General features: G+C 40.8%; 2 protein-coding genes across 8 annotated transcripts; one reads left to right on the forward strand and one right to left on the reverse strand.

Annotated features, from left to right (window-relative positions):
• Window positions 1-248: 248 nt before the first annotated feature.
• LOC148304977 (uncharacterized) lies at window positions 249-4,619 on the forward strand. 7 transcript variants are annotated; one of them, XM_088267459.1, is made up of 5 exons: window positions 258-406; window positions 541-591; window positions 966-1,371; window positions 3,252-3,690; window positions 3,991-4,619. In XM_088267459.1, exons 4-5 carry the CDS (start codon window positions 3,346-3,348, stop codon window positions 4,117-4,119), a joined length of 474 nt encoding a protein of 157 aa, XP_088123585.1. In that variant the 5' UTR covers window positions 258-406; window positions 541-591; window positions 966-1,371; window positions 3,252-3,345; the 3' UTR covers window positions 4,120-4,619. The 7 variants fall into 7 exon arrangements, with proteins under 7 accessions (XP_088123589.1, XP_088123585.1, XP_088123586.1 ...); XM_088267460.1 differs by having other exon boundaries at window positions 966-1,358; XM_088267461.1 differs by having other exon boundaries at window positions 258-591.
• Window positions 4,620-4,844: 225 nt separating this feature from the next.
• Window positions 4,845-11,029, reverse strand: LOC148304978 (cytochrome P450 6k1-like). Its single transcript, XM_088267430.1, has 7 exons — window positions 10,510-11,029; window positions 9,954-10,188; window positions 9,123-9,283; window positions 8,253-8,371; window positions 7,757-7,856; window positions 6,288-6,539; window positions 4,845-5,644 (listed from the first exon to the last, which is right to left on the reverse strand). The coding sequence occupies exons 1-7, from the start codon at window positions 11,027-11,029 to the stop codon at window positions 5,475-5,477; spliced, it is 1,557 nt and encodes a 518-aa protein (XP_088123556.1). The 3' UTR covers window positions 4,845-5,474.
• Window positions 11,030-11,560: the final 531 nt, after the last annotated feature.

An 11,560-nucleotide genomic window follows, 5' to 3' on the forward strand; every position in this document is an offset into this window, starting at 1 on the left:
GTATGCGATGACCGGTTAGTAATCATACTAGTGTCTACTAATTTGAGAGAACAATTTGGTTATACAACAAGTCGGAGGGCCGAGGGAGGAATGAAATGCGCTATGCTCGGCGTCTAGAGAGCTCATAACAATTTTTTTAATCATATTACCCCGATGTTTTATTCACAGGTTAGTACTTAAATATTAAAGTAGGCACCTAGATTAATACTTGTACATCTGGCAACTTTATTCTTATCTGTCAAAAACAAACAGCCATTTTTCCCGCACTTTGCTGTCAATTGTAAAATGAAATATTATTGGAATAAAATCGATTAATTTTGCAGAAAAGGAAAATAAATAGCGATAGATAGCGGAAAAGCGAGATTTACCTAGAAAAATGTGTAACGTGGATGCAATATGGTGTCGAGTAGGTTCCCTTTATTTGTATTTTGTATCGAGATATTTGCGAGGTTACGTTTCAGGTTGTGCGCTGTGTGGAAATAGCGAGGAAATGTTTTAAAATTATTTATGGTTTTAAGAAGACGTCTTTCCTTGTTCCAGAGCGGACTTCACGATTTATTTCATTTCTCTTCTCAGAAATCAAACCCAAAGGTAAGTTATCAAAGTTACTGATGCGTTATATTTGGCGCGATGCAATGATGTTTTTATATGTGAATGACGCAAGCGGGCGCAATGTAGCGGCGAGTTGGCGTCACACATTCCTTACCACGACAATATTAAAAATTAAAATATAAAAAAGGAATCTAAGGTTGAACTAGATATAATTGAGAAGACTAAGAACGGTTCTTTAAGGTGGTATGGACATATGGAGCGAACGGATAACGTGTGAAAGACTAATTAGCAAATGCGTACGGGAGAAGAGAATGAGGATGGCCCCATGATTTTTACGTCATTATATTTTTACTTAGATCTCTTCCATGTTCTTCAACAAGCGATCTGGCTTACGTATTGCAATTTACTTTCAGCGTTCTGCAGTTCAACACGTCGCGGTAACATCTCGCCGGAATACGGCACTCAGCTCGCCCAACAGCGGCATTCATCGCAGTCTGACTCAGAATAATGGCGACTCCATTCACCGTCATTTAGAAGCGATCCCAATCTTGCCCAACGGCAGACTCACCCGCTGAACAATCTGTCGCGGCATCGAAACCATCCGTGGTGTGACCGTACAGTGCCATGTGCGGGACCGTACAGTGCCATGTGCGGGACCGTACAGTGCCATGTGCGGGACCGTACAGTGCCATGTGCGGGAGTGTGCATCTCCTCGTGCATTCAATTTCAAATTCAAAACCTTCGTTCGCACCCAATTCTGTGTTATCTCAACACATGAAGGAAAGGTGATCGGCCCTCCGCTTCAGGTACCAGTCCAGGGTAATATTGAATAAATATTAGTGTCAAAGAGTCACTTATGTTTTTTACTGGACCCCCCCCCACCTGGGCATTGATCCCGGGACCTCCAATACTGTAGCCGAGCGTGCTAACCATTACACTACGGAAGCAGACTCCTCATATATACCCGCTGATTATTCCAACTCAAAACCTGACCATTTTCAAGTATTTAAAATACTTATTCTTATTCATGCCAAGTTTTCCTCAGCCTTTCTCCTTTTTTTTTCAACCATGTGGTGAATGTGAATGTTCACCTCATAATGTTTTTTCCAACCATGTGGTGAATGTGAATGTTCACCTCATAATGTTTTTTCCAACCATGTGGTGAATGTGAATGTTCACCTCATAATGTTTTTTCCAACCATGTGGTGAATGTGAATGTTCACCTCATAATGTTTTTTCCAACCATGTGGTGAATGTGAATGTTCACCTCATAATGTTTTTTCCAACCATGTGGTGAATGTGAATGTTCACCTCATAATGTTTTTTCCAACCATGTGGTGAATGTGAATGTTCACCTCATAATGTTTTTTCCAACCATGTGGTGAATGTGAATGTTCACCTCATAATGTTTTTTCCAACCATGTGGTGAATGTGAATGTTCACCTCATAATGTTTTTTCCAACCATGTGGTGAATGTGAATGTTCACCTCATAATGTTTTTTCCAACCATGTGGTGAATGTGAATGTTCACCTCATAATGTTTTTTCCAACCATGTGGTGAATGTGAATGTTCACCTCATAATGTTTTTTCCAACCATGTGGTGAATGTGAATGTTCACCTCATAATATTTTTTCCAACCATGTGGTGAATGTGAATGTTCACCTCATAATGTTTTTTCCAACCATGTGGTGAATGTGAATGTTCACCTCATAATGTTTTTTCCAACCATGTGGTGAATGTGAATGTTCACCTCATAATGTTTTTTCCAACCATGTGGTGAATGTGAATGTTCACCTCATAATGTTTTTTCCAACCATGTGGTGAATGTGAATGTTCACCTCATAATGTTTTTTCCAACCATGTGGTGAATGTGAATGTTCACCTCATAATGTTTTTTCCAACCATGTGGTGAATGTGAATGTTCACCTCATAATGTTTTTTCCAACCATGTGGTGAATGTGAATGTTCACCTCATAATGTTTTTTCCAACCATGTGGTGAATGTGAATGTTCACCTCATAATGTTTTTTCCAACCATGTGGTGAATGTGAATGTTCACCTCATAATGTTTTTTCCAACCATGTGGTGAATGTGAATGTTCACCTCATAATGTTTTTTCCAACCATGTGGTGAATGTGAATGTTCACCTCATAATGTTTTTTCCAACCATGTGGTGAATGTGAATGTTCACTTCATAATGTTTTTTTACTGTTATTTCTTCACTAAATTGATTCCCACAGCCGAAGCATCTCTACACACCTTTCTTAGTGTTCCGGATAATGCGTGTCTCAGCCTTGCATTCCGAGACCGAGGATACTGAGCAGGATCAAGTAATTCAAGTACTTGGGTGTGGTCAGGTGAGGAGTGGTGTGCATATGAGGAGATGCAGGAACGTGCAAGAAGTTTGCAAAAACAGATTGGTGTGGCATTCTATTCTCTCCCCTTACCCCTGCATGAGAAGCCACGTGACAGTTAGTTATCCCAGTAGATGTCTCTGTATGTTCCATTTTTAAGATTATTACCATGATTTACTTTAGTGAGTTTGTCAAGCCGGCCTCACTAGCAAGGCACCTAGTACCACCTGTTATTAAGTGTTAAAATTATCTTTTGTATAGCATTGTATCCTGATACAGTGCTCTATGCACCGTTAGGTGCGGATGAGGGTCAAGATTTGATTGTTGATTTTTTTGTTTTTATAGTGGCATAGCATCCTTCCATATTGACGGCCGAGAATTTGAATAAAGTTGGCGACACTGTTTGGACGGTAAAATATCACCGGAGGACGTTATCAAAATGCCATTTTCCAACCCCGCAACCGAGATTGATGACGACGCTGGCGACGATGAAAAAGACGATTTTGCAAAGCTGATGTTTGGAGACTGTCAGTTGAAAGACCTCTATAACTCAACGAACCCGCCTACAGAAGATGACGACCACGATTCGGGACAGAGCATGGAGTTCTTCAATTCCGTACTTTGTCCCGGAAACATTTATCTCCTGGGACAACTGGGACAGTCGGGAGCGGACGTCTGGGACAAGTTGACTGAATTTTTAAACTTTTTGCTGGCGGAAAACTTTCTGAGCGAAGATTGTCTCACGGAGCAGTGCCTGGCCGTCTACAGACAAGATTGGCCGCAGGTAATGCATTAAAATTTTTAGATTTAAAATATTGTAACAAATTTAACATTATTCCAATGCATTAGTGTCTCCGCCTCCGTAGTGTAATGGTCAGCACGCTCGGCTACCGTTCTGGAGGTCCCCAGTTCGATTCCCAGGGGGGAGTCAAATAAATATAAGTGATTTTTTCACTCTAATATTTATTCAATATTACCCTGGACTGGTACCTGAGGCGGAAGGCTGATCACCTTTTCTTCATGTGTTAACGATCAAGATAACACTGTGTGGGTGGTAGTTGTTGAATTGAATCTTTGTTTTCAGGATACGCTGAACAACCTTTCGGCGACCATCAGAAGAGTAGCCGCCGGTAGAAAATTCACAAGTGAAAAATTACACCTCTTTTTAAACTTTCTGGCGGAATTCTGTCAAAACCTCGAAGGCCACGACTGAACTGTTACTGCACTTCCACGATACTACAATCGATACTACGAGTGAGCTGTTACTGCATTTCAATAGTCCACGAGTGAGGTGTTACCGAGCTTCAATAATACCACGAGTGAGCTGTCACTGCACTTCAACGATACCACGAGTGAGCTATTACTTCGCTCCAATGACACAGCATCCTAACTGTGGCAAGATTATTAACAGCAAAAATAAATTATAATTCCTCTGTGGCAAGTCAAATTAACTTTGTTTTGTTTTTTATATAAAATTTGATATTGATTTATTTTTTATATAGCTTTGTCCTCTGTACACCGCGGGCTGATGCCCTCACTCCTCGGTGACCTCTCCCCAATCTACTGCTCTTGGCATCTAGGTGCTCAAAGAAAATATATATTTTTATAGAATAGAATTTTGTGATTGTAAATATGGAGAGCTGTAGTGCCACAGAACTAGTACCTAAAATTGGACCGCATTTGTCAGGGAATGACGCATTTGTGTACTTAAAATTAGAATTTTTATATGTGTTTATGAAATGTGTTGGAAATTAGTTTAATTAAATAAATTATATTGTAAAGAAATAATAACGAAATCATATTTTAATAAATATTTTTATACAATTTTTTTTCTTCTTTGTAACTCTTGTTAAAATAATTCAGCCAAACAGCTTTTTAAATTATTTTCAAATAATTGTCTTTTTACAACAAAAAATATGTATACATTAAATAACTAACCATCTCTCCGCCATCCGCAGGGGTAAGCAGAGAGAATAAACATCTCGACAGAGATGAAGAATAATATGGAAGTCTGCGTATTTTCAGAGCTTACAACCTGTCACAGGCTGGTTTAAGTGATCACTAATATAAATGTGTAGCATTCCCCCTTCTGCCCATGATGCCAATCACGGGTGATGCGAAATTTAAAAAGTGCGGTTGTGAAACCACACTACTCAAATTTCGGAAGGTGTATATATACCCTTTATTGACACGTTACACATGCGAGTTTTTGGCACTATCTATGATTGAGTTGAGTAAGCTTTTTGTTTAGCAGAGACCTTCATGAAATGCATGTTAGATTCTTCCTGAATTATTTTACATACTAGAAAACATAATTTAAATGCTTGAAAACATAATTTAAATTTTGTTTTTAAATTCATAATTTGACCAGTTATTTTATTAAAATTATTAGTAGAATGGTGAATGTTGCACGTGTATATAGTGGCCACTTAAACCAGCCTTTGACAGAGGTCGTAAGCACTGCAAATACTTAGACTACCATATTCTACTTCAGCTATGTTGAGATGTTGATGTTATTTGATGTGTGAGTTTTGCAAGCGGTTTCACGGAGTCATGTTCCGGATCCGTCTAGTCGGGGATGAAGAGCATCCGGGCCGGTTCGGCCGGAGCGACCACGACTCCTCGGCTCTGGACTCGGATCCTCTTCCCGACAGCAACAGGGGAAGACGACGCGACCTTGAAGCGATTCAGTATGCTCGCCAGTCCAACTTTTGACTGGATTTGTCCCATGCGCTCGCCTGCAAGGAACGTCATTACTTGTCATATGGGGAAACTGGAGATTGATGAAGCAATTTTAGCTGAGCATCGCAAGGATCAGTCTGGGCAAGTGTTCCTCAGCCTTGCATTCTTTCCTTATATTACCATTCTAACATGTGTTGTACATCTTTTTGTCTCACATTCTTCTGGATGGTTGCATTTTGACTCCATTCAGTCTGCTTTCATCCTTCTTCCACACATTAGGGTTGATATCAGGACTCTATTGTGTACTGCCAGTTTAGCTTCCACTGTTAGGGTTTTATTTGCTGTAATAGATTTCAGCGCACCAATCACTCTCCTTTCCATCCCTAGAAAACATATTTTCCAGATATAGGAAACCATCTACCTGTTCCATAATTTTCCCATTTACTGCTATTTTACACGCAGATCAACATTCATCTTTTTCGAATATCATGACTTTGGAATTGCCGCACATTCACAAGCAAGTCACTTCCCTTGCACACACTATACGCCCTTCAGCCCGTCACCAGCTCCTGCAAGTCTTCCCTACTATCAACAAGAAGCACAGCATCGTCAGCATACAAAAGGCAACAGACTCATCAGGTATGCAGCATGTGTGGGGAATGTGCCTTCCCTTGCAAGTCCGGTAGGAGATGGACTCACCGATGCACACTTTGGGTCCCTCCCCGAACGGAAGATAGGTGTACGGAGTGATCTTTCTCAGATTGTGTCTGGAAAACCTCTCCGGATCGAAGAGCTCCGGCTTGTGCCAGTAGCGGGGGTCGCCATGCAGCCCGCTCAGGGAGATGTAGAGCTTGGTTCCCTTCTCGATGACCCTCCCGGTTCCCGGGACGGTGTAGGTCTTGGTGCAAAGTCTGTCGATGAAAGGAAGGGTGGGATAGAGGCGGAGAATTTCTGAAAAATCAAACTTTTATTTAATAACTATTTTTCCATCACACAATGCAAGGCTGAAGATTAGCACTGTCCATCAAATTAAGAAAGGTCAGTTGAGATGGTTTGGGCTTGTGTTTGAGTGAGGAAAGAACCGTCAAACAAATTGATGAGGCAAAGTAGTTGGAAACAAAAACCGTGGAAAACTTGTCACAATTTTTATTTTATTTACGTGATAATCTGGCGTCACATCTTTCTTCAAAGTGGGCCAATCTTGCTTTAAGTTCTTGGTTTTCCAACTCGACGGCTGAAAGTCTATCGCTGACTTCCGTTACCTTCGTTAGGATGTCCATATACATTTGTTGAAAGATATTAATTTTGTTTAAGATGTCTTCCCTATTTCTCTCCGCCATCTCGGCCATCTTCTGGACCTCCAATTGGAGGACAGATATAGCGTTGCTTATCTCAGCCGATAATGGCTGCGGAGACTGAGGAGCTGAGGATGCTGGAGAGCCTTTTTCTGAGATCTTTAATTTTGAAATTTTGGGTGGCATTTTAAGTTTCAATTTGCTTTTGATTATTTATTTATTTAATTATGAATATATATTTTTTAAATTCATTATTAACAATTGTATGTCAAATACTTGAAAGCAGTTAGGTTAAGAGTGGAAATAATCGGTGGGTATGTATGCATGAACGTAGAAGAGGCAAATAATGTTCGCAAAGACACAGTGGCGCGGCGTTCTATTATCTCTGCCTACTCCTGCGTGAAGCGGCGTGATGGTTAGTTAGTAACTTAGCTGAAATTGACTCCGAGACCTTTGTCTCGGAGACAAAGGTCTCAAAGGTTTGTTTTTTACCATTGTTAAAGGTTTCTTCCTTTTACTAACACTTGCACTTAAGAATCACACATAGCCGCCACAAAATATTCACACGTTTGATCCTTTTGTTTTGATTAAATGATGGGGAAACATAAACTTTAGGCAGGTATTTATTTGCTACTTGTCCAATAATTGTCATAATTATCTGTTGATCAAGTATTTGAAATACTTGGGCTTGATCAGGTCAGGAGTCGGAATAATCGGCGGGTGTACGGTATATGGTGCACGAATGTGGAAATGAAAAATGTTTGGAAACCAGAGTGGTGTGGCGTTCTGTCGTTTCTGCCTATAAACGTTTAATATGTTTCTATGCCCTTTGCACCATTGTGTGTGGATGAGGGTCAGAATAAGAATGTTTACCGTTATAAGCCATGCCCAAGAAGGGCATTTCCAATATGGCGTCATACGTCACTTCCTTGTGATTCTCTAGCACTTCCTTTATCTCCTTTCTCACTCTTTCCTGTAACAGAAGCGGGCCAATCGTCAAGGCAGGTGCATACACAAGAATGACGTCAGAAATGTATGTGTGGAACCGGAATCGCAGCCTGGCAACCATGGGTACAATGAGATTCTTATCGAATACAATTTTAAAAAATTATGCAATTATGGATGCTAGTAATAGTGAAACATGTTAAGTGGGAAACATTTTCATTTTGAATAGAGTTTTTCCCCGTAGTTTTCGCGTAGGATTACTAACTTGCCACTTTCCCTACAACAGTGCTTGCTTTGATTTTTCATCAGTACAATGTTTACTCTTTATGTTTAAAGTTACTTCAACTTCTCGTGATTTACGGGAACATTCGCCACATCTTAATTGTCAGGACACATTTATAGAGAGGTTAACGGGTTCGCTTACTTGGATTTCAGGGTAACTAGCGAGAGTTGTCAGCAGGAGGGACATGGAGGTGCTGCTGGTCTCGAACCCGGCCGCGAATAGAACTAGAAACTGGGCTATTAGTACGTCACCGGCATATCCTGCCAACAAATTGACAAACCCTTTTGATTTAAGCTTGTATATATTTTGGTGCTGAGATTTTTTCTGATGTGTATGCTGAAATTGCCATATGTATGAAGACCTTTTTGGAAAAATGATCTTTTTTATTAGATGTGTACAATATCAACAATATTTTTAATTTCATAAATTTTAGTATTTCTTTCTGGTATTGGTATTTGGAAGATTTCCCACACAATGGGCCGATGGAGTTAAGGTGGTTGGAGCGCTACGTGCGGCGCAGGCAAGGGACAACTGGAGAAGAGTCATTGCTTCCACAAGGGTCACAACTCTCAGTAATAAAGACTAAGACAGAGAAGAGAATACATATTTATATATATTCAAAAATAAATGCGATTTGAGAAATAAACAGAAGATTTTCATTGGCAAGAATGTGTCAAGGTCATGTGAAATTGGCTCGTCCTCGGAGTTTTCACTATCGATGTTCATGTTGTCTGTTTCATTGTCGGGACTTTGTAAGTATAGGAGTATGAAATGTATGCGAAAATGCGACACAATCGGTCGTAAGTAACAAATCTGGGTTTTGTCCACATAGGAGTTTAATTTTTTATACATTGATATATCGCCATTGATATTGATAGATGAAGAAGAATATGGGAGTCTCGGTATTTACAGGGTACGACAGGTCGTAAGCTTTGTAAATATAGAGACTTATCCTTCTAGACCATATTCTTCTTCATTTTTGTTGAGATATGGATATTACAGTATATTTACTGAGGCCGTCCAGTCGAGTGCCGTCAGCCTCGAGCTGCAGCAGCACGTCCAGCAGGTCGCCCCCGCCCTCCGCAGTGCGGAGCCGCTCCCTGCGCAGGCGCGCCGCCTCCCAAAACACACTCCGCAGGGCCGAGGTGGCCGGCTCACCAAAGAACTTGAACCTGAAAATAACCCGATTCAACTCGACTAACCGACCATCACGCCGCTTTCCCGCAGGCGTAGGTAGAGAGAACAGAACGCCACACCGAGCCGTCTTTGCAAATAATCTTCGTCTCCTCTGTATTCATGCGTATCTGAGAAATTGATATATAAATGTACATGGAGCCAATGTACTGGGCGCACTGAGTACGGGAATTGGTGACATTTGTGCAGCAAAATGTCAATTGGAAAATGGTCATATTTTATCATTTTTTACTTTTATCATCACATCAAACAATGCAATATTAAATTATATTATTGAACTCATTCAAGATTCTTATTGGCCTACAATTCTTACCTACAGTCTTATTGGACAAAATGATTATAAGTGGTGATTTCAACATCGACTTCAACTCGGATGAAGCTCAACCGTTGATAATATTTTTGGATGAAAAATTCAAGTTGACTATGCTCAGTCAACAACCAGATCGGGCACTTCTTTCTTCTTCTTCATGAGCCCTCTGTGCTCCACTGCTGGATATTGGCCTTTTCCGTATCTTTCCATTTCCTCCGTCGGTTGCCGCTTGCAACCAGTTTCTACCTCGCACAGTGACTATGTCGTCGGACCATCTCTTTTGGGGTCTTTCCAAAAGAGCAATAATAAAAATATGATAAAATGAGCTCCACACTTACCCAAACCAATGGCTGATTTCTGGGAACAAAAAAAATGAGCTCATTTCTATGACGCGTCGGGCGGGAGTGCTCATGATATTTTCTCCCATCTTGTTGAACTTGGGAACATCTTCGTCCGCTTCCTCTCGGGTCTCCTTCGACCTCAAGCACTGCCCGTCCAGCCCGAGCGCAGCTCCCACCAGATTGTCCGCCGTGTAACGACCGCATGCGTCTTTCGCGTCCATTTCCCTAGAACCTGACCAGGGTTTAGCTTACATTATTCATCACGTTTTATAATAACTAAATGTGTGTTCCGTATAGGCGCACGAGTAGCCGCTACCACATTATCTTTTTCAATGCGGATTTTTGAAATTTTGAGTAGATTTAAAAAAATGTTTTTATAAGTGGAAACTTGTCCATGTTTCAAAATACGTGGAATGTGAGCAATGTACAATAAATATGGTATATTTTTGTTGATGGTAGATTTTGCAGTTTTACGAGTGTCTCGATGCGGTATGTGATTGGCGCGTCGTGTGGCCGGGAGATTGTGAATCTTAATGTTCGTTTTTTCGCTCACCTGTGTTCTCATTATGCGCGTCGATAAAGTCCACCATATTTTGCGCATTTTTCGTCATCATCCGAGACATCTGTTTTAGTTTTCCACTGGAGAACAAGTGAGACAGTCTGGACCTCATATTCTTCCAGTGGGGCTGCTTCAGAGCGAACACGGTGCTGGTCCCGATCGGGTCGCCTTTGGACTTGTTACCCACGACTCTATCCTCGAAGTGGTCGAAGTCCTTCACCAAAATGTTTTTGATCAACTCCGGATCGCTGACAAGGAGACACGGCTCGGCCAGTATCCAGAATCCGAGGATCGGCGTGTTGATTTCTCGCGAATAATTGTGGAGGTTCTCCATGAACTGACCGGTGGACTGGCGCAGAGACAGGATCGGCAGGATGTTCCCCACTACGGGAATCGGAGTCAGAGAAGGAATATTTCTCTTCTTCCAATAGCTCAAGTTCCTCACTATGAAGTGTAGCAACACAGCCAAAACTGCGACCAAAGTCCCGAATAAAACATCGCTACCGAAAGACATGTCGATGGCTCTCTTTCTGGAAAATATAAAAATAGATCATTCCCAAGAGGATGGAAATAACTTCAAAATGCGTGACCTCCTCAGTAATACCAATAGGAACTTCGACCCCCATCTGCGCATGAGAATTGAGAGGGATAAGGAAGGACCGATGGTCCGGTATTCTACAATAGTATTTAATTGAACTTGAAAGAATCTCACAAAAGTATGTAGTTTTGAATTTTTAAAATACGTAACTGAATAAAAGTACGTAATGCTGCATACACTGGGCTCCGGGCTTGAGAGGAGTTCATTGGGAAAACTTGATTAATTTTATCATTTAGAAATGGCTCACCCAGTTTGCGCGAGAACTATTAACTTTTGATAAATCCCTCTCCGGATAATGCAGTTCCTGACAGACTTCCATAGTCTTATAAAAGATCTATAATTATGTACGTAGAGATCATCATTTTTTCTTGTATTACGTAGTAGGAGCCATTACATACTAATAACGGTAATTTAAAACCATTAGACTTTTTTTGTCTTTAATTATAT

This window comes from Brachycentrus maculatus, unplaced genomic scaffold, assembly GCF_059751285.1.
Source record: "Brachycentrus maculatus isolate JH-2025_06_01 unplaced genomic scaffold, ASM5975128v1 h1tg000295l, whole genome shotgun sequence".
NCBI lineage: Eukaryota > Metazoa > Arthropoda > Insecta > Trichoptera > Brachycentridae > Brachycentrus > Brachycentrus maculatus.